The sequence below is a fragment of the Amblyomma maculatum genome, chromosome 1, assembly GCF_055883805.1.
Source record: "Amblyomma maculatum isolate TAMU_Amacu chromosome 1, ASM5588380v1, whole genome shotgun sequence".
Lineage (NCBI taxonomy): Eukaryota > Metazoa > Arthropoda > Arachnida > Ixodida > Ixodidae > Amblyomma > Amblyomma maculatum.
The window spans coordinates 251,005,643-251,032,966 of NC_139344.1; the positions used below are offsets into that span (position 1 = coordinate 251,005,643).

The 27,324-nt window shown below is 41.4% G+C and overlaps 2 protein-coding genes and 1 long non-coding RNA gene across 3 annotated transcripts in view; 2 read left to right on the forward strand and 1 right to left on the reverse strand.

Annotated features, from left to right (window-relative positions):
- Positions 1-27,324, forward strand: part of LOC146206202 (uncharacterized) — a 542,419-nt gene that overhangs the window by 386,232 nt on the left and 128,863 nt on the right. The gene's annotated exons all lie outside the window — the stretch shown is intronic.
- LOC146206215 (uncharacterized) lies at positions 1,659-3,424 on the forward strand. Its single transcript, XM_084590832.1, has 2 exons — positions 1,659-2,030; positions 2,843-3,424. Exons 1-2 carry the CDS (start codon positions 1,811-1,813, stop codon positions 3,403-3,405), a joined length of 783 nt encoding a protein of 260 aa, XP_084446958.1. The 5' UTR covers positions 1,659-1,810; the 3' UTR covers positions 3,406-3,424.
- LOC146206216 (uncharacterized) lies at positions 10,033-11,900 on the reverse strand. The gene is made up of 3 exons (XM_084587001.1): positions 11,493-11,900; positions 11,247-11,406; positions 10,033-10,184 (listed from the first exon to the last, which is right to left on the reverse strand). Exons 1-3 carry the CDS (start codon positions 11,766-11,768, stop codon positions 10,036-10,038), a joined length of 585 nt encoding a protein of 194 aa, XP_084443127.1. The 5' UTR covers positions 11,769-11,900; the 3' UTR covers positions 10,033-10,035.

The window sequence follows — 27,324 nt, forward strand, 5'->3', positions numbered from 1 at the left end:
TGAGGCCTCGTCTTCATCTCTCATTGTGTTCGAGGACAGGGTGCCCATTTTTTCCGAACCAACAGCGGGCCGTGCACTACATGTTTGCTCTGAGTGCCCGACAACATCACGCGCAACTTGGTGATGCATGACCACCCGTGCTTTCGAGTCGACTAGTACCCCCGCTGTGGGCCTGCGCTGCCCCTTCGCATTCTCGCAGAAGTGAAAATGACTTTTATGCTGCTGTTCTGCCAGCAAGAACTGGCCAGGAATTTGTGCTTAATTTTTGGCATAGCAAGGAATAGTAGTAGAATGTGGTTATCTTTGTTATATATTCAAAAGGAATATCTGATATCTGAAGCACCTCAAATGGGGTGGCGGAAATAAAAGGATAGTGAGGAAGCGGTAGACGAAGTCAAAGAGGTGAGCGATAGGGAAAAAGGACAGGGCAGGTAAAAAAAGAAACATATATATGTATAGTAGTTTGCTAGAGGCCCGTCCGCAGATGTCATAGGTCACTGAGCACTTGGCACATCGGGCGGGCCTCCGCAATAGCTCCAAGTGCAGAGGCACGATCCGCGCGCATGCTGTGTCCATGTCACTGTTACAACGAACGCGCGCGGCACACAGTACAAAATTGACGGCCGACGTGAGGCGATCAGCCGTTATCATCCGGAATAGCACACGCGGAGCGTTCGGTCGCAGCGCGCACTATCTGGTGAGGTGAAACAGGCGGGACGCCTGCCTGTTCGATGTATTCACATAGAGAAAGATACCAATCTCTTTCTCTATGGTATTCACACAGGCTCACATGTATTCGCAAAGGCTCACAGCGCTGTCGGGGATTACTCCCTGCGCTCTGCCGCAAGCAACTCGCAGCGCGGTTCGGCTAGCGTGGCGCAGTGCCGTAGAAGCAAGAAATATGAGTCTAAAATTGGGAAACGACACTTGCCTTTGATATGTGTTTCCGCGGCTTCAGGAATAAACGAGGGCACAACCAATAACGGCACACAGCAGTCATGCGCATGCACATGCCACCGCCTCCTCTAAAGCAGCGAGCGGCAGCTCCCAGCAGACGTGTATAAGCGCTTCTTCTGCTAATGCATCTGTCAACATAGCTTCCAGAAAAGATTTAAACTTCATTTAAAGTCGTTTAAATATCGAATGGGAGCCTAATATCCCTTTAATCGTTACTTTTTATTTTAATATTTGCGCCTTTATGTTTTCGTCTGGTTAAATAATTGAAAACACGCGGACGGCGTCGTCTGCCGCACAGACGTCGTCTGCTACGGTATGCTACGGCGCGCGCATGCGCGAATGGTAGGGTCCTGGCATAGCCTCTATGGTCCTGGGCGCGCAATCACGTGACACAAAAGTGACTGGGTTTGCGTCAATCTTGAGCGTCCTATCGGTTTTTTTATTTATTATTATTATTATTACACTGGAGGTAGTGGGAGGGTGGCCGCAAGATGTCCCTCAAGTGCGCGGGAAGCATGAAAGGAGGCGCTTCGGAGCGGCTTCAAATATTTTTCCAGTGAATCTAGCTTCGAATGCTTCGAAGGAGGAGCGGCTTCGAGCTGGAGGAGGGGAAGCGTCTAGCCGTTCTGCGAGGAAAGCACACAGCAGCCCTGTATACATGGACTCGACAGTACAGGGTCGGGTAAGCGTCGAGTAAGTGACGTCACCACTTACTCGACCCTGTAGGTGTCTACATGATCTCGCTTCCTAGCGAGTAAGTATCGCAGCGGCCCCTAGCGTCGGGACAAGTAGTTACCGCGCAAGCTTCCGGCACTTCCGGTTCGCTTTTCTGACCGTTTCCCGCGCTTTCGCGATGGCTGCGTCGTCTGCTTCGATCTTAATCATTTTCCTGTCCCTTCACCAACTTTATTTTATGACGATCTTGGTGTCGTGGATAAGTGTGTATAACATCCTTATATCTGTCGTGATGTTTCGGCACCGGGCTCGTTGTCAACATATACGAACCATCACGTCGCATAGCCGAGCCTCACTCACCGCCGGTTGGTCCGACCATGAAGTCGCCGTTTTGCATGGTATAGTAACCATTTTTCTATGTCTGTTTTTAATCTTCGTGTGCAGAGACTGTTATAGAGCGGTTTATGCGGTGTGCCGAAAGGATCAAGCTACATATGTTCACCAATACTGGTAGCTATGCGTTTGAGCAGTAGGAGCAGACAAAAAAAAAAAAAAAGAAAAGAAAAGAACCAGCGCGCGCATCGCACTGCGGGAATCCACTCTCCTGTATTTTATTTACTACTATTTAACAGTGCTATGCGGTGGACTAACGATCAGAGCGTTCGCATCGCAATCTCGAGGTCCTGTGTTTATCTCAGTACCGCCAATTTCACACAGTTTCTTTTCTCTTTAACGAATTCACAAGGTTTTGCTCGGCTTGGTGCTCGGCTTTTCTCGGGTGAAATTCCTGGAAAGAGGTCTTTGGTCGCCTCAGCTGTACCTTAATCTATGCGTGAGGGACCAAAACCTTGCAAACATTTCTCGGTGGCACGTCGAACCCCGCGCGTACGCGCAAGGCGGACATATGCCGGGCTTCGCCTTGCATCAGCGAATATCGCGTTTTTATTTTATGGAGCTTCGTCACACGCATTCAGTATATATTACTGCTCTTTGACAAATGCTTCTATTATACTCAAAATGAAGCAATATTCTTCTCCTGATCAGTACCTTCTGTGGCATGGCGACACAACTAGGCGTACTGCTCTAGCAACACTTTGGACCACTAATTTAGGATTATGACTGTGATGCCGCGCACTAAAGTCCGTTTTCAGCATATTTGGAAAAGGGTAGTAAAAACTGTGCTAAACTGGTAACACCATGCATCTTTCAGGACTGGAAACGATGTCACCATCACCAAAACGCCGAGCATGGACCAAAAAAAGGAGCAGTGATTGGTGGGATAACATTGTATGCAATAACTTTGATGACAGTGAATGGAAGCAAAATTTCAGAATGTCAAGGGCAAATTTTTGTGAATTGGTTGCCGCCCTTGCTCCATTCATGTCTCCGGAGAGTAATTTTGTTCGAGAGCCAGTGCCTGTTGACAAGCGGATTGCCATTGCCCTGTACAAACTGGCTAGCTGCTGCGAGTACAGGGTAGTGGCAAACCAGTTTGGAGTCCACAAAAGCACTGTACAAAAATTCGTATATCTTTTCTGCAGCACTGTAAAAAGGCATCTCGCCAAACAATACATCTACATGCCTACAAGCGAAGAGGCTGCAGTAATATCTAGAAATTTTAGCGAAAAGTGCCACATCCCACAGATATGTGGTGCCATCGATGGCACCCACATACCAATCACTGCTCCTAAAAAAGGCTACAGAGATTTTATCAATCGTAAAATGTGGGCGTCATACAACATGCAGGCAGTTGTGGACGACCGTGGCATGTAAGTGCATTTCTTCATTCATTACTGGGAGTAAAAGCTTGCTTGCTGGTAGCACACAATTAATATTGACTCAAAGCTTGTGGAAAATATCAAATCATGCTGGTTTTGCTTTGTGCAATTGGTACTCTTCCAAGCTAGGTATTTAGCGGTCATGTTGATGTACAAAAAGAGCCACAGTGAATTTTCAAACAAAACATTGTTTGATAGCAACCCTCACAAAGTATGATTATTGTGATTAACTATAATGATAACGAATGTATCGTATTTCATTTAAACTTTGGGACATCCATTACTGACAGTGTTTCCTTTAAAAACTGCGAATTCTGCAGATTTCCTGCATTGCTCCGCTGGTCAACTACTTTTATACCCGTTTTTTTTTTTTTATTGAAATAGCAAAAATCTTGATAAATGTGTATTTATAATTTGCACTTAGGTCAAGTAAAGCACAAACAGATGTAGAAAGGAGCTTGTATGGCTTGCCGTTTGCATCATCTGTCTTAGCTCTATGACTATTAAGTGTATATAATAGCAACTGCCTCAATACTTCTTTGGAACATGTGCAATTACATGGAAGGTTGCAGTACAGTAAGGTTGACAGTATTAGTCTCCATCGAACACAGCTAAAAGAAAAAAAAAAAAAAACAGCTGCACCAATGTGTGCACATCATGATGCTGATATATTGTAAGACCACTGGAAATATGCCACTGATACCACCAAATTTATCAAATGCAACCTAGCATTGTTTTGAAAGGCATAATAGCACTAAAAAGACACCTGGAAAGTCAAGAAAGACACAGGACTCCTGGCTTTGTCTTTTTTGTGCCATTCTACCTTTCAAAAGCTATGCACCATCTTGCGCGTGTACTAGTTCTGTTAAATTAGAATAGTTTGGAGACTGTTTTCTTTTTTCAGGACGTTTCTCAACTTCTTCCTTTTGTGACATTACTTTGCATGCTAGTTTTGCTTTCCTGTTGTGCCACTGACAGTGATACGAACTGAATATTTTGACTTTGCAGCAGTGCTCCATCACCTAATAAGATGGTGCAAATGATAGCCTTCAACAGCGTCTTTGCCTCTAATTGTACCCTATTTTTGTGACCTCAGGTTTCGCTGCATTTCATGCCTTGCGCCAGGCAGCGCTCATGACTCCACGGCGCTTAAAATGGCAAAACTCTACAAGAGCAGTGATCAACTGATGCCAAAGGGCAACCGTCTCTTTGAGGGGAAACTTCTTCCCTTCATGCTTCTTGCCGACCCTGCATACCCGTCCTTGCCCTGGATCTTGAAAGGCTATACAGGCAGGCTGTCAAAAGAAGCGGAGTCTTTCAATGTGTACCACAGCGCTGGCAGGAATGTTGTGGAACAGGCATTTGGGAGGTTAAAGGGGCGTTGGCGTGTTTTGCTAAAGCGCACAGACATAAGTTACAAGTTTGTGCCTACCATTGCCCTCACAGCTTGTGTGCTACACAACTTTTGTGAACAGCACTCAGAGTCGTATGAAGAGTCCTGGGGTGCCATTGTTTCGTCAACTGAAACAGAAGATTTCCCACAGCCCGTCAGCAGGCCTTATGCAAACACACAGCAATCAGAAATAAGGGACTGCCTTAGCAACTACCTCGCTCGAAATTTCCCGATTCGCACCAGCAGCCTTTCTTGAATTCCAAGAAAATCGTTTTTTGTGTGTGTGTGTGCGTGTGCAAAAGGCTGGAATGATGAGCACAACAAGAAAGGGTAGGTGTGAGCTACCAATTAGATTTGCATGCTGCCTAATACCTCAAGGCACGACTTGTATGCTTTAATGCTCAGGCATCACACAGGGTATGCCTTGCAAACTCCACTCGGCAGTTAGCACCTGCTCTGTGTCAGTGTTTTATCATCTTTTGCACTAAAAGCCATTTTTCTTTTTGTAACATGCAATACATCACCTATCTCATATTAAAGTGTTATTACCTTTTTGAGGCAGAACAACTTACTAATAGTGCCAGCATTTTTTTATGTATCTTGAAGAGCCCTGTCATGCATGCATTCAACAAGGAATACATAATCCAGCAAATTTTCAAATGGAAGTTTTCTTCTTTATTGAAATTTATCTCAATAACCACATACAGAACTTTGAATGGGGTTTCGAGAAAATAAAAAAAGGAAACAGCCAGGCAAAATCAACACATCACATCACAGTTGTGCACCAGTCTGGTTAGGCAATAAAAAGAAGCATGCATAAATATAGTTCACTAAAGAGACACCAACCAAAAAGAAGGTGTCATAAAATGCAAGATCATATAAACAGTCAATGTCAACAAATTAGGAACTGAGATGTTGAAAGCAACTTGGTCTTGGGTACTAATAAGACATAACATCAGGTACTAATAAGACATCACAAATGAGTGTCATGAAGACTAAATATGAAGCAAGGAATGATATAAAGACCACAATATAATTACCAGAAAATATGTACGTCAGTATGCTAATTTGAAATGTAATGGTAGGTGGAAATGAAATGGGCAGGTTAGAAATCACTCTTTAGTCGGGAACGATACTGAGAAAACACAATAAGTACAATGAAAAATATGTAGGACACTATGAGGCAGTTTCTGGAAGTAGGTTAACTGTAGGGTTGAAAATAAATGAAACTGGCTTTTATCTCGTTAATGTGTAACAAATTTAAATTCTGACTATATTGCACTTGTTATATTTATATTGCACATCATTGCCACCTTTGCCAAAAGTAACTGAGCAGCTATGTTTGCTGCCGAAAGAAGCTGGAGGATGGGGGGCCGCGCTCAAATTTAAATTCTGACCATATTGCACTTCAGTTCTGTATATTTATATTGCACATCATGGTCTCATCTGTGACAAACGCAACTGAGCAGCTGCGTTTCCCGCTGAAACAAGTTCTAAGCCAAGTAGCCATTTGCTGCGCTCCCCAGCGCTGGTCCTTGATCCCTTGCTACAAGTGTAACCTGGCTGACTTAGGCCTTCACTCTTGCTCTCCTTCTTTATACAAGAAAGCAAATAGCAAGTGTGATGTGCAATTTCTTGCCTTTGAAGCTGAGCAAGGACAAAAGCTTACATGAGACAGTTTACAGTTTTAACCGGAAGGTAAAGCAAAAGTCAGTGCTGGGGACTGCAGCGCTGCTGCTCAACCTTGAGCTTGGCCTAGCAGATTCAGCTGTTCAGTTATTTCAGTTATTTCAGTTCAGCTGTTCAGTTCAGTCAAGAATGTGATAATGTGATGCATCTCATTCTTAAGTGTTTTTGGTGTGTTGGCTGGTCGTGGCATTAGAAGTTGGTGTATGATTTGTTTGTTGTTGGTGCTGTGTTGTAACGTTCTGAAAATGTTGTGGTGATACAAAATGTGGGAAGCTGGGTGGATGTTGCAGTGCTGTTGCTAATAGTGTTGCCTGTTGTGAAAAAAACTGTGCCATTAAGGCTTGCGTACCCTGTAGAAAGGTGTTGGACACACCTTGCAGCAGATCTTGAGTGTGTGCTTTTTCAACTTCCAGCAGTTCTTTCTGCCTCTGAAACTGCAGATCAGCCTGGCTTGTCAAAAACTGTTGATTTCTGTGCTGCATGCTCTGCAGAACCTTTTCGAATTTGGCCTCTGCCGTGCGGCGTCGCTTCTGCGGAGGCGATCTGCTTGAGGTACTCGCTACAAAAAAAGAAAAATATTTACATATGGTGAAGCATTGCTCAAAAGTAAAGAATGGCAGTGCAAAAAAAAAGGCAGGTCTTCTGAAATCCCAGAATTTTGCTTTTCATACTCGCTATGCTATACTTTAACCATGTGCAGTAAATTGACGAGGAATAATAATAATAATAATAATAATAATAATAATAATAATAATAATAGTGTTTTATTTACACCCAATGTGCACATAGGATGTGGGAGCACAGCAGAAAAAGTTGTCGTAATGACAACTTGACAAGACTTTCCAGAAAGCTGTGGTTTTGGATGACAGAAGACATGGTGTAGAAAGGCACTAGAATTAACAAATGAGACAATGTCGCCTTTTTTGCTATGTCGCCTGTTCACTGGTAATACTTCGTGCATGGCAATGTAAGGTGTGGAAAGGCACACACAGCTTTACACATGGTAAATATAACCAGTAAACACAGATTTGTATTAGGGTTAAAAAAAAGAAAGACTGTAGGCACATACTCACCCTTTACTCTCAGAATATCTAGTGGCAAAAAAAGTTAGACAGTTTAATGAGAGAATTAAAGTTACCAAAATATCAAAGTGTAATATTTATGGTTTATTTCTGGCCTCTTCAGCAATAGGTATATAAAATATTTTTCTTCAAACATTGGCAGCAGTGAATTTCAGTTTTAACTGCCTGAACATTCCTGGCAGTACAAGACTACGGTATTTTGCAAACAGCCACACCTAAAACAGCAAATAATATCAGTTTATACTGACACCATTTGCTGATAGCACAGGTATATAATAGTTTTATGCTGTGTCTGAATGTCTGCCTGTCTTGAATAAAACTTGTTTGCTACACTCATTCTCTTATTAATGCTGTAATATAGCTGAGCATCAGCAACGTCACCAGACGTTCAGGGCTCAGAACAGTGGCCACTACAGTGGCCAGTTCAATGGATACTGTGGTGGTAGAGCATCCGCCTCATGTGCAGGAGAGCATCCGCCTCGTGTGCAGGAGGCCCATGGTTTAAATCCCAGTGCCAACAGGATTCTCCACCGGAAAGAAATAAAGAATGAGTGTTGAGAGAATTGAAAATCAAGGTGAGCAATACTGCATGACGACAGAAAAAGACCTATCGGAAAAGGTACTGGGCAAGTTGACGCACACCTCTTCAATGCTATTAACTGCATGTTTAAAAGCAGTATTCTGTGCACTTGAGCAAAGTAGAGTTCTGGGCTAGTTGGTAAGACATGATTACTTGTCTGTTCCACGCTAAGCCTCCCAGTAATCTGTGCATTTCACTGGGAAGAGCTAGAGGTAAAAATTTACAGTTGACTTCTGAACCCTTCGGATTTGCTCAAGAAGCTGCACTGCTAAATGTCTCGGGAAGAGCTCTAGGACAGGACTGAGGACTTAAACATGCAAAGCTTAATCGTGAGGCTACAATTCAACATGAAGAAAACTTCAGCTATATCATGCACCTTGGCAAGGAAAGAGGAGTGAATAATAAGCAGCAGAGTACTGAAAACTGTGAGAGCATTAAGTCTGTCTTGGGCAAAATATGACTGCAGAGTTGAATCATGACTTAATATTCCATAAAGGGAAGGCAGGAAAGCATATAGTAGCTGTGGAATGATATGGTGTTTGGGCTTCATATCCCAAAGCAAAAAATGTGCGCCGACAGATGCCATAGCAGAAGGTTCTGGATTAATTTGAATCACCTGAGGTTCTTTAAGGATGCACAGTGGGCTAAAATGAGGAAACAATTCGATTCCTGTTTTCTTACGATACCAAATCCAAGAACCTTCCTGAACGACATTCAATGTCTCACATGGTTTCCTGCCCATTTATTACTCAGAACAGCCTCGTTTTCATAGTGAATTCCTTCAGAGCTTGCATCCACTTGCATTTTTGCACAGAAAAGCTGTTTGGCCACGGTATTTTGATATGTTGCCTACCAACAACAATGCTTGTAAGGTGCCATTCTAAAAATGACAATTGCTGTGTGGAAAAGTAACAAAATGACGAATAGGCTGTTCGTGCAGAATGCACAAATAAATCCAAACCACACAGCCTGCTCACCAGCAAGTAGCGCAGCCAAAGCCTTTGGAAAAAGCCTCTACAAGTAGTACCGAAATAGCTACCAGTCACTTAAGCATGTCTATGAATGCACACCAAAAAACGCCTTCTTTACAGTGCACCTGTCTGAATAACCTTCAGAGATGCAATGCTCACATTGACTTAAGGCAGCATGGCACAAAGTAAACTGCTTCAATATACCTCAAGGCTTCTCAAGGCACCATGGGTATCAGCATATGCTATGTAGTGGCATGGTTCTGTGAGGTGGTCCATCGTTGATAATACTTCATAGCAGGAGATGTGCAGACCAGATCAAAAACCAGCCTCAGCACAATCAAAGAATAATATTGTGCCTTAATGGTATAGGGCTTTGCAATAATTACTATAAGGAACCATAAAGCAAAGACAATATTATAATTCTGATCTCTTCAGAGATTCACAAGCAGTCACAGAGGTTGAAGCAGCAGTTGTACAAACCTGGCCTAAACAGGTGCTAGGAGCACTTGTTAAAGAATAAACATGGCTTCCTGACCACTGACACTGTAGCCTCATCTACAGCGTCCTAGACTGTGCGGCAAAAACAGGGTTGCCGCATTAGGTCCATTTTGGCAATAAAGCGTACCCCACCATCTTCAAGGTGGTCCAATGGTCTTAGCAGTGCAGCTGGGCAGCTGCTTCATCCAGTCAGTGACAGGTATGTTAAAGGATTAATACCTTGAGAGATCAAGGCTATGTGTGTGCCAAGGGGGCGAATTAGGCACCAATCACATCACATTAAAGCTGTCACAAACCTGTCGGCCCCCGCTCTTATTGGTGTACTTGCCAAAACCAACCAACAGGAGCACGGTTAATTAATCGTTTTGCGTTTTTTTTTTTTTTTTTTTTTTTTATGTGATCGGTGCGTAATTTATTCCCAGGTAGACAATTCTGCCCCCTTACCCTTCTCATGCAGCTGACCTATGATATAACATTCAGTTTGCCAATGCTTACGTTCGCTATGCTCCTGAAGGCCATCAGCTCCATCCTCCTCATTTCTGGCCTCGCTGTCACTGATGTCTGCAAAACAAAAGAACAAAATTTATTTGACTGTTTGCAGGCCTCCCAAAGGGCTCAGCTTGCACAACTTACAATCTAAGGGTTGTAAGATGCCTTTCAAACCTCAATTGTCTTTTTTTTTCACAACTAGCAAGGTATGTTCCTAGTAAACTTACTCACCTTACTACGCCATACCCTCCAAACATTCATTACTCATGTCTTGCTTTGAAAGTCACTCAATGACACCTTTCTGCACATTCCAAATCACCAGCAGTTGCTATGCTACTTTCTTAGTTTCCAAGTTTCAGCCCCATGAGTGTGACTAGTAAGAAATATAAACTTTCCTTTTTTAGACATAAGTTTTTCAACACTGTCTACATATATTTGAAGTACATAAGTGTATTTTTCCAGTACTCAGCTATGGGACCAAACCCCAGAGAATAACTAGATGCAGGGAATAAAACTGAGCACAGCAAAGTGGGCTATTTGTTAAAGAAGAAATTGAAGTAGTGACGTTAAGACAAAAAGACAAGCGCCAAAATAAATTTTTAAGAGTATTTTATGATGAGCTGTGCTGCAGAATGTAATTGAAATGAACTTGATACAGTTTCTCGCTGCTGTGGCGTACTTCAATACAAACATTCACATCATCTGGGAGAAAAGAAAATCATGACGGAGCAAGGTGCAGAGCACAAGTAGTACATTATTATTATTATTATTATTATTATTATTATTATTATTATTATTATTATTATTATTATTATTCCGGCTGAGACAATTATAAACCTTAATGTCATGGAAGTGTTCAGGTTGGTAACTTCTGTCTGTCAAGTAGTAGCATGGTAAAAAAAAAAAATCAGTCGACACCACCGCATATGCGCCCTCCATTTGTCAAGCATTGTTACAAGCATGCTTTGGGCACTCAACACACTGCCGCTAGAAACGTAAATATTACAAATGCGAAAACGAACGACTGAACTTCGTCATAACAACGCTGCGATGTGCGACTTCGGCACTATTGACATGCTACACGGCATCGAAAGATAAAAGCGTAAGAACACATGCGTCAAGAAGTATACTTGCCCAGCTGCGAGTTGTCCCCGTGGTCTCCGTCGTCTTCGACGGACTCAACGCCGTATATTCGTGCTTGCACCATCGGCCTGTGGCTCAGGAGCGTGCTCATGTGCCCATACCATTTCCACGTAGATGGTGCTGCGCCACTTCTCTCTTGCTCGAGACGCTCCTGTTGCGAAATTATAATGTGCTACTGCAACATCATATCATTCGGTAATGAGATCGCAATTCGATTGAGGACTTGTGTATACTCACGGCCGTGAATCTCTTTTTCAAGTTTTTCCACAGGTTCCTCAGCTGCTGCCACGTCCAAAAAAATCCGAGGCTTGCCATTTCCGCTTCTAACTCCTTGAAGACGGTCTGGTTGCGCTGTCTTTTACTGTCTAGCGCTTCGCTAACATTTCTCTCGTTTATAAGAGCGAGAAACGACTCTATTTCATTATCGGTCCAAGATGCACGCGAACTCATAGCGGTCGCCATTTTAGATTGCTGATCACATGACCGGAAGTTTTGTATCCCAGAGTTGCCCATAACTCGACGCTTGGCTCGACAGCGTCTACATGCTTCTAAACAAGCGGGTCAAGCGAGTTAACCTACCCCCTGCAGGCGAGTTAACTCGACTCGCTTCGCCGCCTATTTTACTCGACCCGACCGCGTATACATGAACCCGACAACTGGTTTTTTACTCGACAGCCTTACTCGACCCGACTCTGTCGAGTCCATGTATACAGGGCTAGCAACACGCACGCTTTTTCACCCCCCCCCCCCCCCCCTCCCTACCCCCTAGCAGTGCGAAAAATGGGGCGGGCAGGCTAGCCAACGTAGACAGCGCAGTTCGGTGTCTAGCGTAGCGCGGCAAAGCTACCTTCTTTCCTTTTTTTTTTTCTTCCCTAGCAGTGAGGTATGTGCTGCTTTGGCCTGAGCAGGAGCGGAGAGAGCGCTAACAATTTGACCGCTTCTATGCGCTGCACGGCAGAGCACAGCTAGGGCTCAATTAATAGGCCGTTTTTGTACCACGCTGACCATAACCTAAGCAGTCAGTTCAGTTCAGTCGTTCAGTCGTGTCCGACTCTTCGTGACCCTATTGACCATGTCACGCCACGCTTTCCGGTCTCTCACTATCTTCCTAACATCACATAACTTCATTTGCAGTGCCTCGAGGATGCCATCTAACCATCGCGTTCGCTTAACAAGTGATGTTTAAATATTTAAACATCATATGTATAACAAGTGATGTTTAAATATTTAAACATCACTTGTTATTCAATAGCAGTGTCAATCTCCCGTGTGTGTTACCACTTTTCATTTTATATTTCATTTATTTCCCTTTTTGCTTCCTTTCCTCTACCCCTCAAATCACTTTTTTTCTTTTCTTTTTTCTTTATGCAAGTATACTTCAAAAATTTTCTTTGCTACCCAATTCTTGGCCGATCCCCCTCTGTGGGTATGTGCCATACGTTATTTGGTCAACAACAACAACAGCCACCCAACACTCCTCTGATATCGAAAAAAGGGGCGGGGGCAGATTCTGTGCGTTCACAAGCTTTTGCTGTCGTTCTCTTGCTTCCGGTGGCTTAGCGGGGTGACTGGTATTTGAAGCGACGCAGAGACTCGAAGTCGTGAGTCTGATTCTTCGCAGCGCACTGCAGGGATTGTACGTGCGTTTGCTTTTCTCATTATAATGAAAATTTGCATGAGTACTGACCGTATATACGGGGCCGCAGATATATTGAGTACCTGCGCATGAGTTATTTGCACACACGTGCAGTTTTGTAAGAAACTGTCGAGACAGAGCACGGCGCGTAAACGCTGACGTTTGGAATTAAGCTGTGATGGTTTGATTAGTGGAGTTATAACGTCCCAAAGCAACTCAGGCTATGAGAGACGCCGTAGATCGCACTTTAGATCGCACAGCACGCGGGCGCCTCTATACAAAAGCGGCCGCCGCGATCTTGGGCACAGAAGTCGAGCGCCCTAACCACTGCAACATTGCGGCGGATAATTAAGCTGATGTTGCTTAGGTTGTGACTGGCCATAGGGTTTTCAGTCACAACCTAAGCAACATCAGCTTAATTATCCGCCGCAATGTTGCAGTGGTTAGGGCGCTCGACTTCTGTGCCCAAGATCGCGGCGGCCGCTTTTGTATAGAGGCGCCCGCGTGCTGTGCGATCTAAAGTGCGATCTACGGCGTCTCTCATAGCCTGAGTTGCTTTGGGACGTTATAACTCCACTAATCAAACCATCACAGCTTAATTCCAAACGTCAGCGTTTACGCGCCGTGCTCTGTCTCGACAGTTTCTTACAAAACTGCACGTGTGTGCAAATAACTCATGCGCAGGTACTCAATATATCTGCGGCCCCGTATATACGGTCAGTACTCATGCAAATTTTCATTATAATGAGAAAAGCAAACGCACGTACAATCCCTGCAGTGCGCTGCGAAGAATCAGACTCACGACTTCGAGTCTCTGCGTCGCTTCAAATACCAGTCACCCCGCTAAGCCACCGGAAGCAAGAGAACGACAGCAAAAGCTTGTGAACGCACAGAATCTGCCCCCGCCCCTTTTTTCGATATCAGAGGAGTGTTGGGTGGCTGTTGTTGTTGTTGACCAAATAACGTATGGCACATACCCACAGAGGGGGATCGGCCAAGAATTGGGTAGCAAAGAAAATTTTTGAAGTATACTTGCATAAAGAAAAAAGAAAAGAAAAAAAGTGATTTGAGGGGTAGAGGAAAGGAAGCAAAAAGGGAAATAAATGAAATATAAAATGAAAAGTGGTAACACACACGGGAGATTGACACTGCTATTGTATAACAAGTGATGTTTAAATATTTAGCAAGGCAAACGATTTGATTCCAGTAAAAAATTTTGCATGGCGGTGAAAACAGACCTTTGACTGTGTCCAAGGATGGTGGCGCCAAATGATAACAATATCGGGCTACTTAAGGCCAAGCTGTTGCAATGACCTTTCCATCAACCGTTTTCTCAACATAGTGAAGCGGCGGCAAAACAATAAAAGGTGATCTAATGATTCCTGTTTACCGCAAAATGCGCAGACTGGAGAAAGTGCCAAACCAGACCTGTAAAGATAAAAATTTAAAGGTGGGATACGGCATCGCAACCTTGTTAGGGAAACTTCAAGTTGCCGTGAATGATATAATTTTCTATTCCAAGAATACTTTAGATGCAGGCAGTGATCAGATCTTCAAAGATGTACATTTTTCATATTTAATAGAATGTTTCTCCGAAACCTTGCTGCGGTGATGTACGCTGTGGCCGGAAGGATAGATACTACGGGCCATTGAGAAAATCTTTAGCCAAACTATCAGCATATTCATTTAAAGTCACATTGCTGTGGCCTGGTACCCATACCATATGTACAAGTTTCAAATGTCGAGGGCGCTTGCAGCAACTTCCTCTTCTACACCCAAGTAAATTTTTTTTTGTCCTTGCAAACCTCTTCTTTGCCAAGGTAGACACCTGTAATATGAAACTGAACACGCGCTTCCTCTTCAACACTCAGCTACTACTTCCTCTTCTACATCCAAGTACATCTCCTTTGCACACGTCTTCTTTGCCAAGACAGACACCTTGCTTGGCAAAGAAGAGGTGTGCGTACGAAGTTGTGACTGAGTGTTGAAGAGGAAGTGCATGTTCAGTTTCATATTACAATTGGTAGTGTGCACCTGTGGTGCGTTTCTATTCATGTGTTTGTGTTTGTTGCGCCGATTTATAGGTATATTTTACAATTTGGTTATAACCAGGTTTAATTGTGCAGTGTACAATCTTTGTACACTGCATTCTCATATCTTGCGTTTTAGATAATTTGTGAACTTCTACATTTCTCATCCTTGTGTCACATGCTCATGAATAATTAAAAAAAATTATGGCATGCACTAATACATAGTGAAAAAAAGTAGAACTATGTCCCTAGGCATACATTGCTTGCATTAGTTATCCACCTTTTTTGCTTTATGTTCCCATACTTTTTCCTGTGTGTATTTAGACATTGCTGTAATCTTAATTAAATGCATGTTAACTTGCCACAATTGCTTTCTTCTCCTGTAGTGCTTGTTTATTTACAGAACCAAGTTTGTAATTCTTCATGATTCTGGCACATTTCTTACTTGTAAGTAGCGCTAGCTCGTACGAAAGATGACTTGTTTATTTTTTCTTTGCTTAGGGCCTTCTTTCCAGAATGTATGGTAACCCAGCAAACCATCTTATTCAATGGACATTCAGTAAACATCTACCACTAGATATCTGATGTCCACATGATGTTTACAAGAGTTAATATTATATTTCTATTTTTAATTTAGTTCATTTTATTTATTTCCCATGTATACACGGTGAGGGTCGAAGGAATAAAGCCAGATATTTTGGCTTGACATGCCCCTCGCCTCCTACATTGCAGGGCACCAAGCAACATTCAAATTTCTTTCACAAGTAACATCTCGAAATGCAAACAAGGCTGTCAAAAAAAAAAAAAAAAAAAAAAAAAAAAAGAAAACAGCTAGCACAGAATTAAAAATAGAAAAAAAAAGGCAAGGAAATGAAACAAACACAAAAAATAACAAAAAGCAACAAAAATACAATTAATAGAAAAGCGGGTCTCTGGTTATTGAAAACAGGTCAACACTTTACGGAACGAAAAAAATAAAGAACAAAGAAGGCACGGTGAAATCTAAAAAGCAGCACATACATCCTGTATACCTTTGCGGCGTGCTCGAGATATATCAGCTTTTGCAGCATGAAACTTGTTAAAAAGACGGGGCAATGTGTTTGCTAAGCTATATGTACCGTATATTGTGCAGCACGTTGAAATACGCCACAGTTCGCCGTGTCTTCTAGGGTAAAATTGTACATGTAGCGAAAGGTGTGCCGTGTTACGCAAGTAATTGACATCTTGTTTTATATCCTCCTTATATCTTTCAGCCAGCCTAAAATTATACATTACAGACACTTTTACAAGATTGAATTGGCGGAATAAATCACATGTGTTAATATATCAGAATCGGCATTTAGTACTGCACGCAAAGCTTTCTTCTGTAGAACATAAATCTTATATAACATCCATACAATGTCCATTTTGATGAGTGTGGACACCCATGTAATGCCCTCAGTATGTCCACGCACAATATTGATGAGACATTAAATGATATTGCGTAGGCACAACCAATATATTTCTAGGCACTGCGAGTTTTGTATTAGGAGTAGACTGCCTTATAATGAGCGAGTAATCGCTCAATAATGTCCACCCAAGCGCAACCATATAGCTCCTCTTGGGTGGATGCGTTATTGTGCAGCTACTACCATTCTGAAAATACACTTCTCCTTGGGGGATATCCCCTAAATGCATTTGGAGTGCACTATCTTAGCTTAAATGGATTTCATACTTTGCAGTGATCGCTGAAAATCACCAAGGAAAATCATTGTTGTTGTACAGTCATGTTTATATGGTCATTTGTTTTATTTTGCCTCTGTGATATCAGGTTCGGGCTGCACATTGATGACCTGTAAATATACAAAGAACATATATAAATATCTGCTCAATAGTAATGGCAGCACATTTAACACAAACATGAAAAAAGTAGAATGGTGGGTATGCTGCACAAAGGAAGCATGTTCACTGATCCAATCTCAGCTTGGAAAAATGAACTCAGCAGTAGTCAGAATGCACTGGCATTATATCCTTAACAAGCACACTTGTGGAGACAGCACTGCATTCTTCACAAAATATTTTGAAGAGCCATGGCAAAAACTCACATTGTAAACACACTGCAACAAGTGGTAAAGACAGCACTTTTAACACAAACATAAAAGAAGTGAAATGGTGGGTATCCTTTGAAGGAAACATGTTCATTGGTGTAATTATACCTACAATATACACATATATACAATGCAAACATCTGCTGGGCCTCACAAAAAGTGGCAAGGATTTTGGTGCAATCGTTTATTGTTCACAATGTTTAGTTTTTCTTTTAAGTATTGCTTCTTCAACTCAAACATTTTATCATTTACTGTTTTTTCTCATGTTGTTGTTCACTTATCTCTGTGTTCACATTATGTTGGCATTTTCAAGTCAAGATCAAAACGAAAATCCAAATCAGTGCAATAAACTGCAGTTATTGCACAGAACTGATTTTTTTTGTTTTGATCCTTGAATTGTGGAAACTGCACACATTAACATACAATGGATAAAAATGTAATAACTACAGCTCTCTACATCAAACCTTATGCATACACCATTAAATATTAATGGGAAGTGAACATGTTGAAGAAATTTTATTTCTTTGCATCCAAGGCATATTATTGTGCACTGTACTTTGCACAGTGGCAATTAGGCTCCACATATCTATTCCAGGTTGCATGAAATGTACACAATGAAATTAAATTTTCCACCTGATAGTCATCCATTAAAGTTTGACTTCAGGTATGCATGCACTTTAAAACCTCATGCATTCAAAATGGTCCCTTCTGTTGGGGTCATAGCTGAGGTTTAGATTTGCAGTGCCACATTTAGTCCAGAACATTGCATTTCATGCAGCAACACTGTGGGTAGTCGTCTTCATTTATGGAAGGTTGTGTTCTAACACCATGGATATATTATTGCAAAAGCTAGTATATGACAACAATGAAAGACTACTTTCCTTTACAAACTGTACTTTATTGTTAATATGTGCAGCCAGTCTCAAATTGTTATTTCATATTACATTCATAATTATATCAAACTGATAAAAATTTGGTCATTTACACAAACCAGTCACTGTCTTTCACTGATTCATGCATTGCCTTGAGGTTATTCTTTAAATGAAAAGGGGCACCGAGGCGCTTCCGGTTGTTTTTCACCTGCAGCAGCTTTGTCATATTATCAGCCGGGTGAAGTCTACTAGGCTTTTCCCTTGTTCAGTACATTACTAATACTTGCTCATGTTAACCGTAGCCATATCCTACCAAGGAATCAAGTAACTTTTTTCTCATATGGCTTCTCACACATGGTCTAGCTAGCTGCTCTCTTCAAGATCCTTCACTTTTCTTCCTGAAACCCGACCATTAGAAGAGGAGATAAAATGCAGCGGCTGATGCTACATAATGGTATACATCAATCACTGACAGCAAAAAAAAAAAAAAAAAAAAAAAAAAAAAAAAAAAAAAAAAAAAAAAAAAAAAAAAAAAAAATCAATGGAACAGTACATGCCAAAATGAAAACAGATTTGCTCTGTCTGTTTTAGGAGCTTTTTTTTTTTTTCCTTTTTTTTTCTCCAGCCTCAAGCTGCAACTTATGAATCAACCGCATCTTCTTCTCAATCAGCCACATTTTTAAAGGGAAACTGAGGACAAACTGAAGTTTGCCTAAATTGATAGATTAGTGTGTTTTGAGAGCAGATGTAGTCATTGCCTTTCTGGTGGAAAACAGCTTTTATAAGCTAGAAACTTAAAAGAAATTAAATGCAGGTGTCACTGCAACCATTTTTAGCAACCAAGTTTCGGCATGTAAAAAGATCAAGCATTTGGGTTCTTGAGGCTAGGCTACATTGCCATCCAGTTACAAAAATTACGGCCATGGAGTCCTTTTCGCTTATGATTTCACGACTCTGGATCGCATGGGAATAAAAAGAACCATTGCATATTGAAATTCGGTCTTCTCAGCAATAGATATGAATTTTGTTGCTAGAATGTAGCCTTCTTTTTTTACCAGAATCAGCTCAAAGGAGTGCATCAACCAGTCCAGAGAAAACCAGCATGTGAAGTGCTCGCTGTATGGATCAGATGTCATATGTTTTATATGAGTAAAATGCAAAAATAGATCATACAAATGTGCAGAGACTTTACTTTGGGTATTCTGAGTTGTGTGCAAACCATTGCAGATATGATCATACTAATTTTAGTTTTCCTAAGCTCATCAATATTTTGATGTCATTCCTGACAGTTTCAGGATTTCCAGGTTGCTGAATACCCTATTAACTTACTCTTGTGCTGGCTGTAACTATATTTATGCTCTCTTGGTGTCCATTTTATTGCTCTAAACACTGATTATCACATCACATAAAACCTCCACAACTCCTTATTTTCCTTAGAATTTCTTTGAATATTATCTCGCATATCTGTTCTCTAGTCCATGTTCCGCCTTCTCCTTAAAAATCCACTTGTTGATTTCCTTTCACCACATTCTGTTCCTCTCAGTTTTCAATATTAATTCTTGCATAAGTTACCAAGTCTAGGCACAACATAGATAAACAGTGACAGGATGCACTCTGTGTGAATTTTACTTTTCAGTTACATACAATAGCTAGCTCCATCCCGTTCTTATAAATCTAATAATTGTTTCTCATGATTACTGCCCCCTGTGATGAATTGGCCACTTGGTTGTTGTTGCGAGCAATTTGCACAATCTCTCTACTATGAGGAAGTTGTTTCTTACCAGCACATATTTTAGTTTTAGGATATCACCTTAGAACAGCAACAAGCAATGCAGTGAGGTGGCAAGAAGCACTAGTGCAATCAATATATGCAGTTCATGCACTCACCTTTGTATAGGACTCTTGCTTGTAAGCATGATCATGAAGAGTGCATCAGAAGTGTTAGTATATAGCATTAAGTAATAATATTGCTGTGGTGAACTTTTCTTACTACATATACTACATGCAATATATGGTTAGGCACAATAAGGCAATAACTGCAAAATTCACAAGAGTGTTCGTTATATTGGAATGTATTCCTACCTTACTCCTATCAGCCTGGCCTATAGGCCAGACTGATACACAGTTTTTGTACAACGTTATGCTTGTTAAGAATTAGTATTTGTGGTCTCTCCATGGCCCACTAGCAGAGCCATTCATCTTGACATGTGTTTCACTCATGGCTCATGTCACCACATCTTAAATGTCACAAACGTCCCATTACGACTGCAAACAACATAAAACTACTCATGTTTCAGGCTCAAAGGCAAAGGCACCTCTTGAACAAGCCATCACAGCGAGCACCACTTTGGTAAACAAAAATAACAATGACACAGACACATATGAAGACACCTGTTTGTTAGCATTAAACAATAAGAATACAAGTGTTATTCACTTTTCCTCAAGGTCCAATTATGTAACTATTCAACAGTGCATGCATACTGCACTTTGGCAGGGTAAATTGTAGATGACTTGAGTTTAAAAAAAAAAAAGAAAGGGTAATTGAATCATACATATACAGGGCTCCCTCGGGCACTTTAGTTTCTGAAGTTTTTTTTATTTCTTCCAAGATTGATGGAGAAAAAATGGGATTCAATATTTAATACTTGATTTTTGGTACACATCGTTTTTCATGAAATGCTCCGTAATCCATATTCTATTTGTGCACTTCTTTTTCTGCTTAGATAATTCACTATTACAGCTAGTGTTTAAGCGAAGCATGACATGATGTGTTTCTGCTCATAATTGTCTTAATAAAGGTGTATTAGATCTTATCAACAAGATCAGACATTACCTGCTTTATTTACGCTCTGTAAAAATACTTGTTCAAAATCAAAGCAGCCGTAGCATTTACTTTCCTTTTTGCTTGAGCAGGATGTTGTTAGGATAGGTAGATGCTCATGCAGTGGTGCTTGCAAAATCCTGATATAGTGCCTTAGTTCTGTGGCCTCTGACTTCTAAAATGGACCTTCAGAACAGGCAAAACAATAAGCGATAGGTGCTAAGTAAGTTTAAAATAACCAACAATTACCTTATGCACCCTTGAACAAGTACAAAACACAAGTTCCCATGTGGTACTTTCAGCTTTGTGCACACACTTGCTGAATGTGCTTTCCCATTTTGGATAGCCCTACTTTATAAATATTGTTGGGGTGCAAAAAAATTGTGTAACAATGGGTTTTACTGAGGAAGAAAGCAAACAATATGTAATAAACTATTCTGTAGTACATGACTGCTGTTATACACATACGATCGTATCACAGCAGTAATATTCATTTTCATAACAACATATGTATCTTAAGAGAAATTATGCAAAGCTTCAGTTAGCCACAGAATAATGCAAAATTAATTCCATCTTAAAATGTTTTGTATTACAAGAGCATTTCATTTGCTTATATTGGAGACTACAAATTACTGTCACTGTTTTTAGAATTTAACAAGCTAGTATACCAGCTGCATATAACTGGCACACGAAGTGAAAGTTCTCATTGTGTCCTGTTTTCTTCAGGTTATTCCTAGTGCACAAGTGAGAGTGTAAAACACAAATGCATTTCTCTTCACATAACCAGCATTTTCTATCCAAGATCTATAACATAAAAACAAGCTGTATGCTACCTCATGTTGGCTTGAATACTGTAGCATTGTCAAAGCTGTGGAGATTCTACGATGGTGTGTGCCAGGAAGAACACACCGAGGAAAAGCCAACAGGCCAAGGTGTTTATTGGAGTCTCCAAATGAGCTCGCTTCCTCAGTAGCAGCGTCTGCTCGCATTGCCCTTTCCCTTTGCTCCATGCCACTGCCGCTCCCTGCAGCAGTAGCGAAGAGTCCAAAGATGACTTTGTGAGCTCTGATTTCAGCTCAGATGACAAATCAGGCAAATATTAGCCTGGAACTTTAAATAGAGGCCCAAGCGAAGTGTACTTTCAAATTTAGCTCACTCATGAGCAGTTCAGCATCCTCTCCCTGTGTACCTGCTGTTTTATTCCTATTCGCTATGGTGTCAGCAACCTAAGGTAGGGTTTCAGCAGCAAGGAAAGCTCAGGCATGTGATGTACAGCCTTTGTCAAAAGTGTAGAACCCAGGGGGTCTGCTTCTGAGCCGTGTATTGGCGCTGAGGTAGCATTAGTGGAGGTCCTTCCTATTGGAGTGGGTTGGACAAAAATGTTTACCACCAAGAGATTCGGGAACTCGTGAAATGCATTACAAGCTGCACGAATTGGCTTAGAAGCAGACCCCCCCAGGCTCTACACTTTTGACAAAGGCTGGACGTGGCTCCTCCAGGACTTCAACAAATGTGAGCTCATTGAGCAGCATCATGTAGGGCTTGAGCACTTAATTTTCAGGGAACAACTGCTAGACCGGATTCTCATTTAACACGACAAACTACACTCTGCCACTCTACAAAACATGCCAGCCGAAAACTACAAAATTCGAAAATCCAAAGCCTGGAAGCTGCGCTATGAGCGGAGGAAGACTGAGATGAAAACAAACATTATTATCTATTTAGCAAAGTTGTTATGAGAATTGTGCACCGTCAAAATGGACTTCACCACACTGCATAGTTGTTACTTGGCAAGTCTACTGCATTACATGTTGTTAGTGCAGGCGGAGAATGGATATGAGTGATTTCCAATAACCTTCATGGGAGCTGAATAGTGACCACTGCTTCCGAACGATGCTGAAAACGAAATCTAACGGTGGGCATGCCAAATTTTTACAGCTAATAAAAAAGACGCTCTATCATTTTGTCTGTATCCTGAAATATTATTGCTGCAGTGTTTTATTTCGATATTCAAGCATTGTTTATATTCTTGAGTATTTTTTCATGAAGTTTTCTGAGAGGTTTTGCTTTTCGTGTCATTGATAAGATAAACAAAAATTTGTATGCATGTATTATGTGAAAGACTATCTATACGACTAATTTCAGATTCTATTCAATAAAATTTGGCGATGGTGATGACGGCTGTCTCCTTTTTAACGGGTCACCTCTGGCTGTCGGCGTGGCAGAGCCAAGAAAAAAAATAACAACAATACCAAAAAAAAAAAAAGAGACTCTCACAGTTGCCTCCTTTCTTTCATAGTCCAGAAAAACAACATCAAAGGAGGAAAATTACACATCTGTAAGCCACATTTTCAAAAGTAAGGAAAGCGGCATTGTGCCACGTTTTGCATATTCAAAATTTTTAAATATTGTTTTCTAACTTTATATGCATGCTTTTTCAACATTTTGTAAATTTTTCCTCCGAAATTAGAAATTGAAGTATTTTTCTCTTTCCTGTGCAAAAAGCTTAACTAAATATTTCATGTGTATGGAAGAGAATTTAAAAGCTACATGTTACGCCAGAGTTTGTTAAAGTTGGCACATATCAAAACGTTTTCCTGCAAGAACCCTCGGAATCACCTTTTATTTCTCAATCCAGAAAGAGGTCTAGCAATTAAGTTGTACAACATGGACTGGTGGGCGAGTTGGTCTGACATATCTAGTGAAGCAGCGCAACGGCACAAGGCCAGAGGAAGAAAGGGACAAACACAGTGCTGAACTAACAACAAATGTTTATTCCGGATGCTACTTTATACTTTATGCTATATATACTTTAGCACAATAGAAAAACAAAAGAAATAGAGAGGAGCGGAAAGATTCAACCCAGTAATTATGCGCATGCAACTGCTGCACTCATGACAAGCTGTTAAAGTGCATTAGTGAAGCAACTGACGACTACGGAGCGGTAACATTTCAGAATACCTGTGGCATTTCTGCAGAAAGCTTTTTAGACCTTCTGCAAGTGTACTTTCAGTCAACCTATGCAGAATGGGAAGGCACTGTTTTTATTCAAAAGAATGGGATCTGCATAGAATCTTGCATCGCCCCAGTACTAAGTGACATTTTTCTTGCCAAGCTTGACCAGGCACTTGAGCATTCGCTCATGAGCCCTACAGTTGCAAGAGTGTTCCGATATGTAGATGATTACCTTATTTTATTACACTGTGACTCGGCTAGGTTCGCTTCAGAAGTGAATGACTTGTGCGCGATATTTTCTGAAGTGCTTTCGCCGTTGGAAATTACGCACGAAGTGGCTGTGAACGATCACATTAGGTTCCTTGATCTGACCTTATATTTTACAGACTTTCATGTATGCTGGGCATTTGAACCTAGGAGTAAAAAGCCCTTACTTCCGTATAGCTCAGCCCATTCGAAGCTCGTGAAAAGAGGCATTGTGGCATCATGCTTTCAAAATGCCACGAAAAAATCCTGTCCACACAAGATTGATTATAGCTTCTCCAATCAGGTTGATAGACTAGCAGATGTAAAATACCCCCTTCATATTCTGGCGTCAGTAGCAGAAGGGATTTTGAAAAAGCTGAACGGTTTTCCCTCATTCCAAACAAAGAAGTCTGGCAGTAATACCCTATATATTAATGTTGTATCCCACAATTTGAAGAGAATTGGTAAAAAGGCTCGAGTTGATGTAGTTTTTTCGGCACCTGTGAGACTGAGTGGCTTGTGTGCGAGGATAAATGGCCCAGATAAAAGATCAGAATCTGGTCATGAATGCAAGAAAAACCACAAGATGAAGTATGTGTCATGCCAAGAAAACGTGGTGTATTCAGTCCCGTTGACGTGTGGTGGTTCATACATTGGCCAAATTGGCCGTTGCATAAATGATAGACTTAGGGAGCATGGAAACAACGCTAAGAACGAATCCCGCCACATAGGTATTCACTGTCGTGATTGTTCATGTTTTCCAGTTTTCAAAAACAGCTAAGTAGTTACCAAGCACACGGATAAACTTACACGAGAGATTATCGAAGCATCTGAAATCATGAAGCTGGGTGATAATTGTATCAGCACCCCTTCCATAGCCATCTCGTTGAAAGAGCATAACTATTTGATATCGTATAATCGTTGTACACACGAAGCGGTTGCATGCGCATAATGACTGGGTTGAATCTTTCCGCTCCTCTCTGTTTCTTTTGTTTTTTCTATTGTGCTAAGGTATATATATGCTAATAGCATCTGGAATAAACATTTGTTGTCAGTTCAGCACTTGTTTGTCCCTTGATAATTGTATCAGCACCTTCACTCTAAATAGCAATAAATAGCAACTATAGGGAACTAAACATCATATTTCTGCCTCACTGTACCTGCAGCTTAAGTGACAGAATTTCATTGAATAAGAAGAACTAAATATTTTGGTTCTTTGTAACATTCGCCTACAGTGCATTGCCAACTTGTTTTATCCTGGTCAATAAAAAAAAAAAAATGTTTCACGTTTGTTTCATCGCATAGACGTGTCAAGGTCATTAATAGGTTAATATATGCATGAAAGCTTTTAAAAATGCTCTCAATTTGTTCTTTTTGCTCCACAGAGAGGTGCATGAATGCAAATGTACGTTCTCCATGATCGCTTGCAGCGAAATTTAAGCAATCTGCTGATCCTTTTTGAATATACTTAGAACATTTTAATTCAAATACGGGGTGCAAAATCAGCGGTATAACCGCTGATTTTGCACCCCTCATAGCCGAATCCACTTTGGAACATTAAACTCCATATACTACCATAATATACTATATACTTAAATGTCTTGCTCGATTAGAGCTAGGTTGTATGTGGATATTTAATTTGTTCGTCAGGTTCCTAATGACCTTCAAAAGAAAAGTTGATAATCTGAGAAATCTCGCTGCGTGACTTTGCCGGGACCCTAACGATGTTTACTCGCTTCCTAGTACCGGTGATGATCAGTCACGTGTTGAAACTCGCGAAAGTGAAAACAGAGAAAAGCTACTTCACAAATCCAGGCCTGTTTTGGCAATATCACTCTGGAGGGACTGCTCAAGGTAATTACAGTTACCTTCGCAGCAGCTTTTGTGTGTTTTTCTGTAAGAACATATACATGGGCAGTACTGCAGGTGAATGGGATGTCACAGTGCGGCTTTCCTGCCTTTGATTAAGATCATACACAAACCGGAGTATCACGTCAAAAATTCTTAATTATGATATACACGAGAAGGAAATAACAAGAAGAATACGATTGGGATGAAGCGCATTTGGCAAGCACTCGCAGATTATGACTAGCAGCTTATCGGTATCGCTCAAGAGGAAAGTATACAACAGTTGCATCTTGCCTGTACTCACCTATGGGGCTGAAACGTGGAGGCTAACCAAGAGAGTTCTACTTAAGTTGAGGACAACCCAGAGGGCTATGGAACGAAAAATGGTAGGGGTAACATTAAGAGATAGAAAGCGTGCAGAGTGGGACAGAGAAATAACTCAAGTTACCGACATTCTAGTAGAAATTAAGAAGAAGAAATGGACATGGGCAGGACATGTAGTGCGAAGAGAGGATAACCGATGGTCGCTGAGGGTAACAAACTGGATTCCAAGGGAAGGAAAGTGTAGCAGGGGGCGGCAGAAAGCTAGGTGGGCGGATGAGATTAAGAAGTTCGCAGGGGTCAAGTGGATGCAGCTACCACAGAACCGGGTTAAGTGGAGAAATATGGGAGAGGCCTGCGCCCTGCATGGGTATAATCAGGCTGATGATGATGATGATGATATACAACAAAACGCACGAGCTGCAGGCGTTTGTTATTGCGCTCTTCATTGTGCAGCCAAAAAGCAACCACGAAAATTAAGAGTTGCAAACGAACTGATCAAGTTCCAATGCAGAAGTGGTGCAATGTATGCTAGCCACGAAGGCAATCCTTCGCCGAAGGGTCTGCTTATAGACCCTTTACAGCGCGAGCGCATGGGCGCTGCCATATTTGATCATGTGACCCTTCCGCCATCACTGGCCTTCCTTCTGGTTTGACGGCTTTCGGCGCGCTAATACTCGGCTGCACATAGCTGCACGGTGCGGCGTACCCGCTATCGCTGGGGACAACGAGCTTGTAGACAGGCAATAAACTTCATGTGAATGCCTATAGTATGTGTAGGTGCTAAAAAAATGTTTAATTTAACCACGTAGATCATTTATTGCGTCCTCCTAAATGTCTGCATTGGCTTGAACGTTTCGACAAACCCATCAGCCGTCGACTCTTTTTTTTTTTTTTTTTTGCTTTTTTTATCAACTCCCTCTCTAGTGCTCTTTGTGGAAAACGTGACTTTCTGTAAAACTGAATAGAATTCAAACTGATTATATTCCCTCAAACTTATTTTTTTCTTAATTTTCTTGCGCAAAGGGCGAACGCATGCTCAGGCTATGCTGGCTGAGACGCATTATGAATGTTCATTTAACATTGTGCACAATACTTACTGCTCAATATGGACGTGCGTGTAATCCCCGACAATTGATAAGATATAATTTTATCTCCTGTAAACGTCCTTGCTTCAAAAGACTATTACGCTGCTTGAAGGCCGCATCAGGCGCTCAGCGGCGTTCACCTGCGCTCGGGCGAAGGTGACTGGA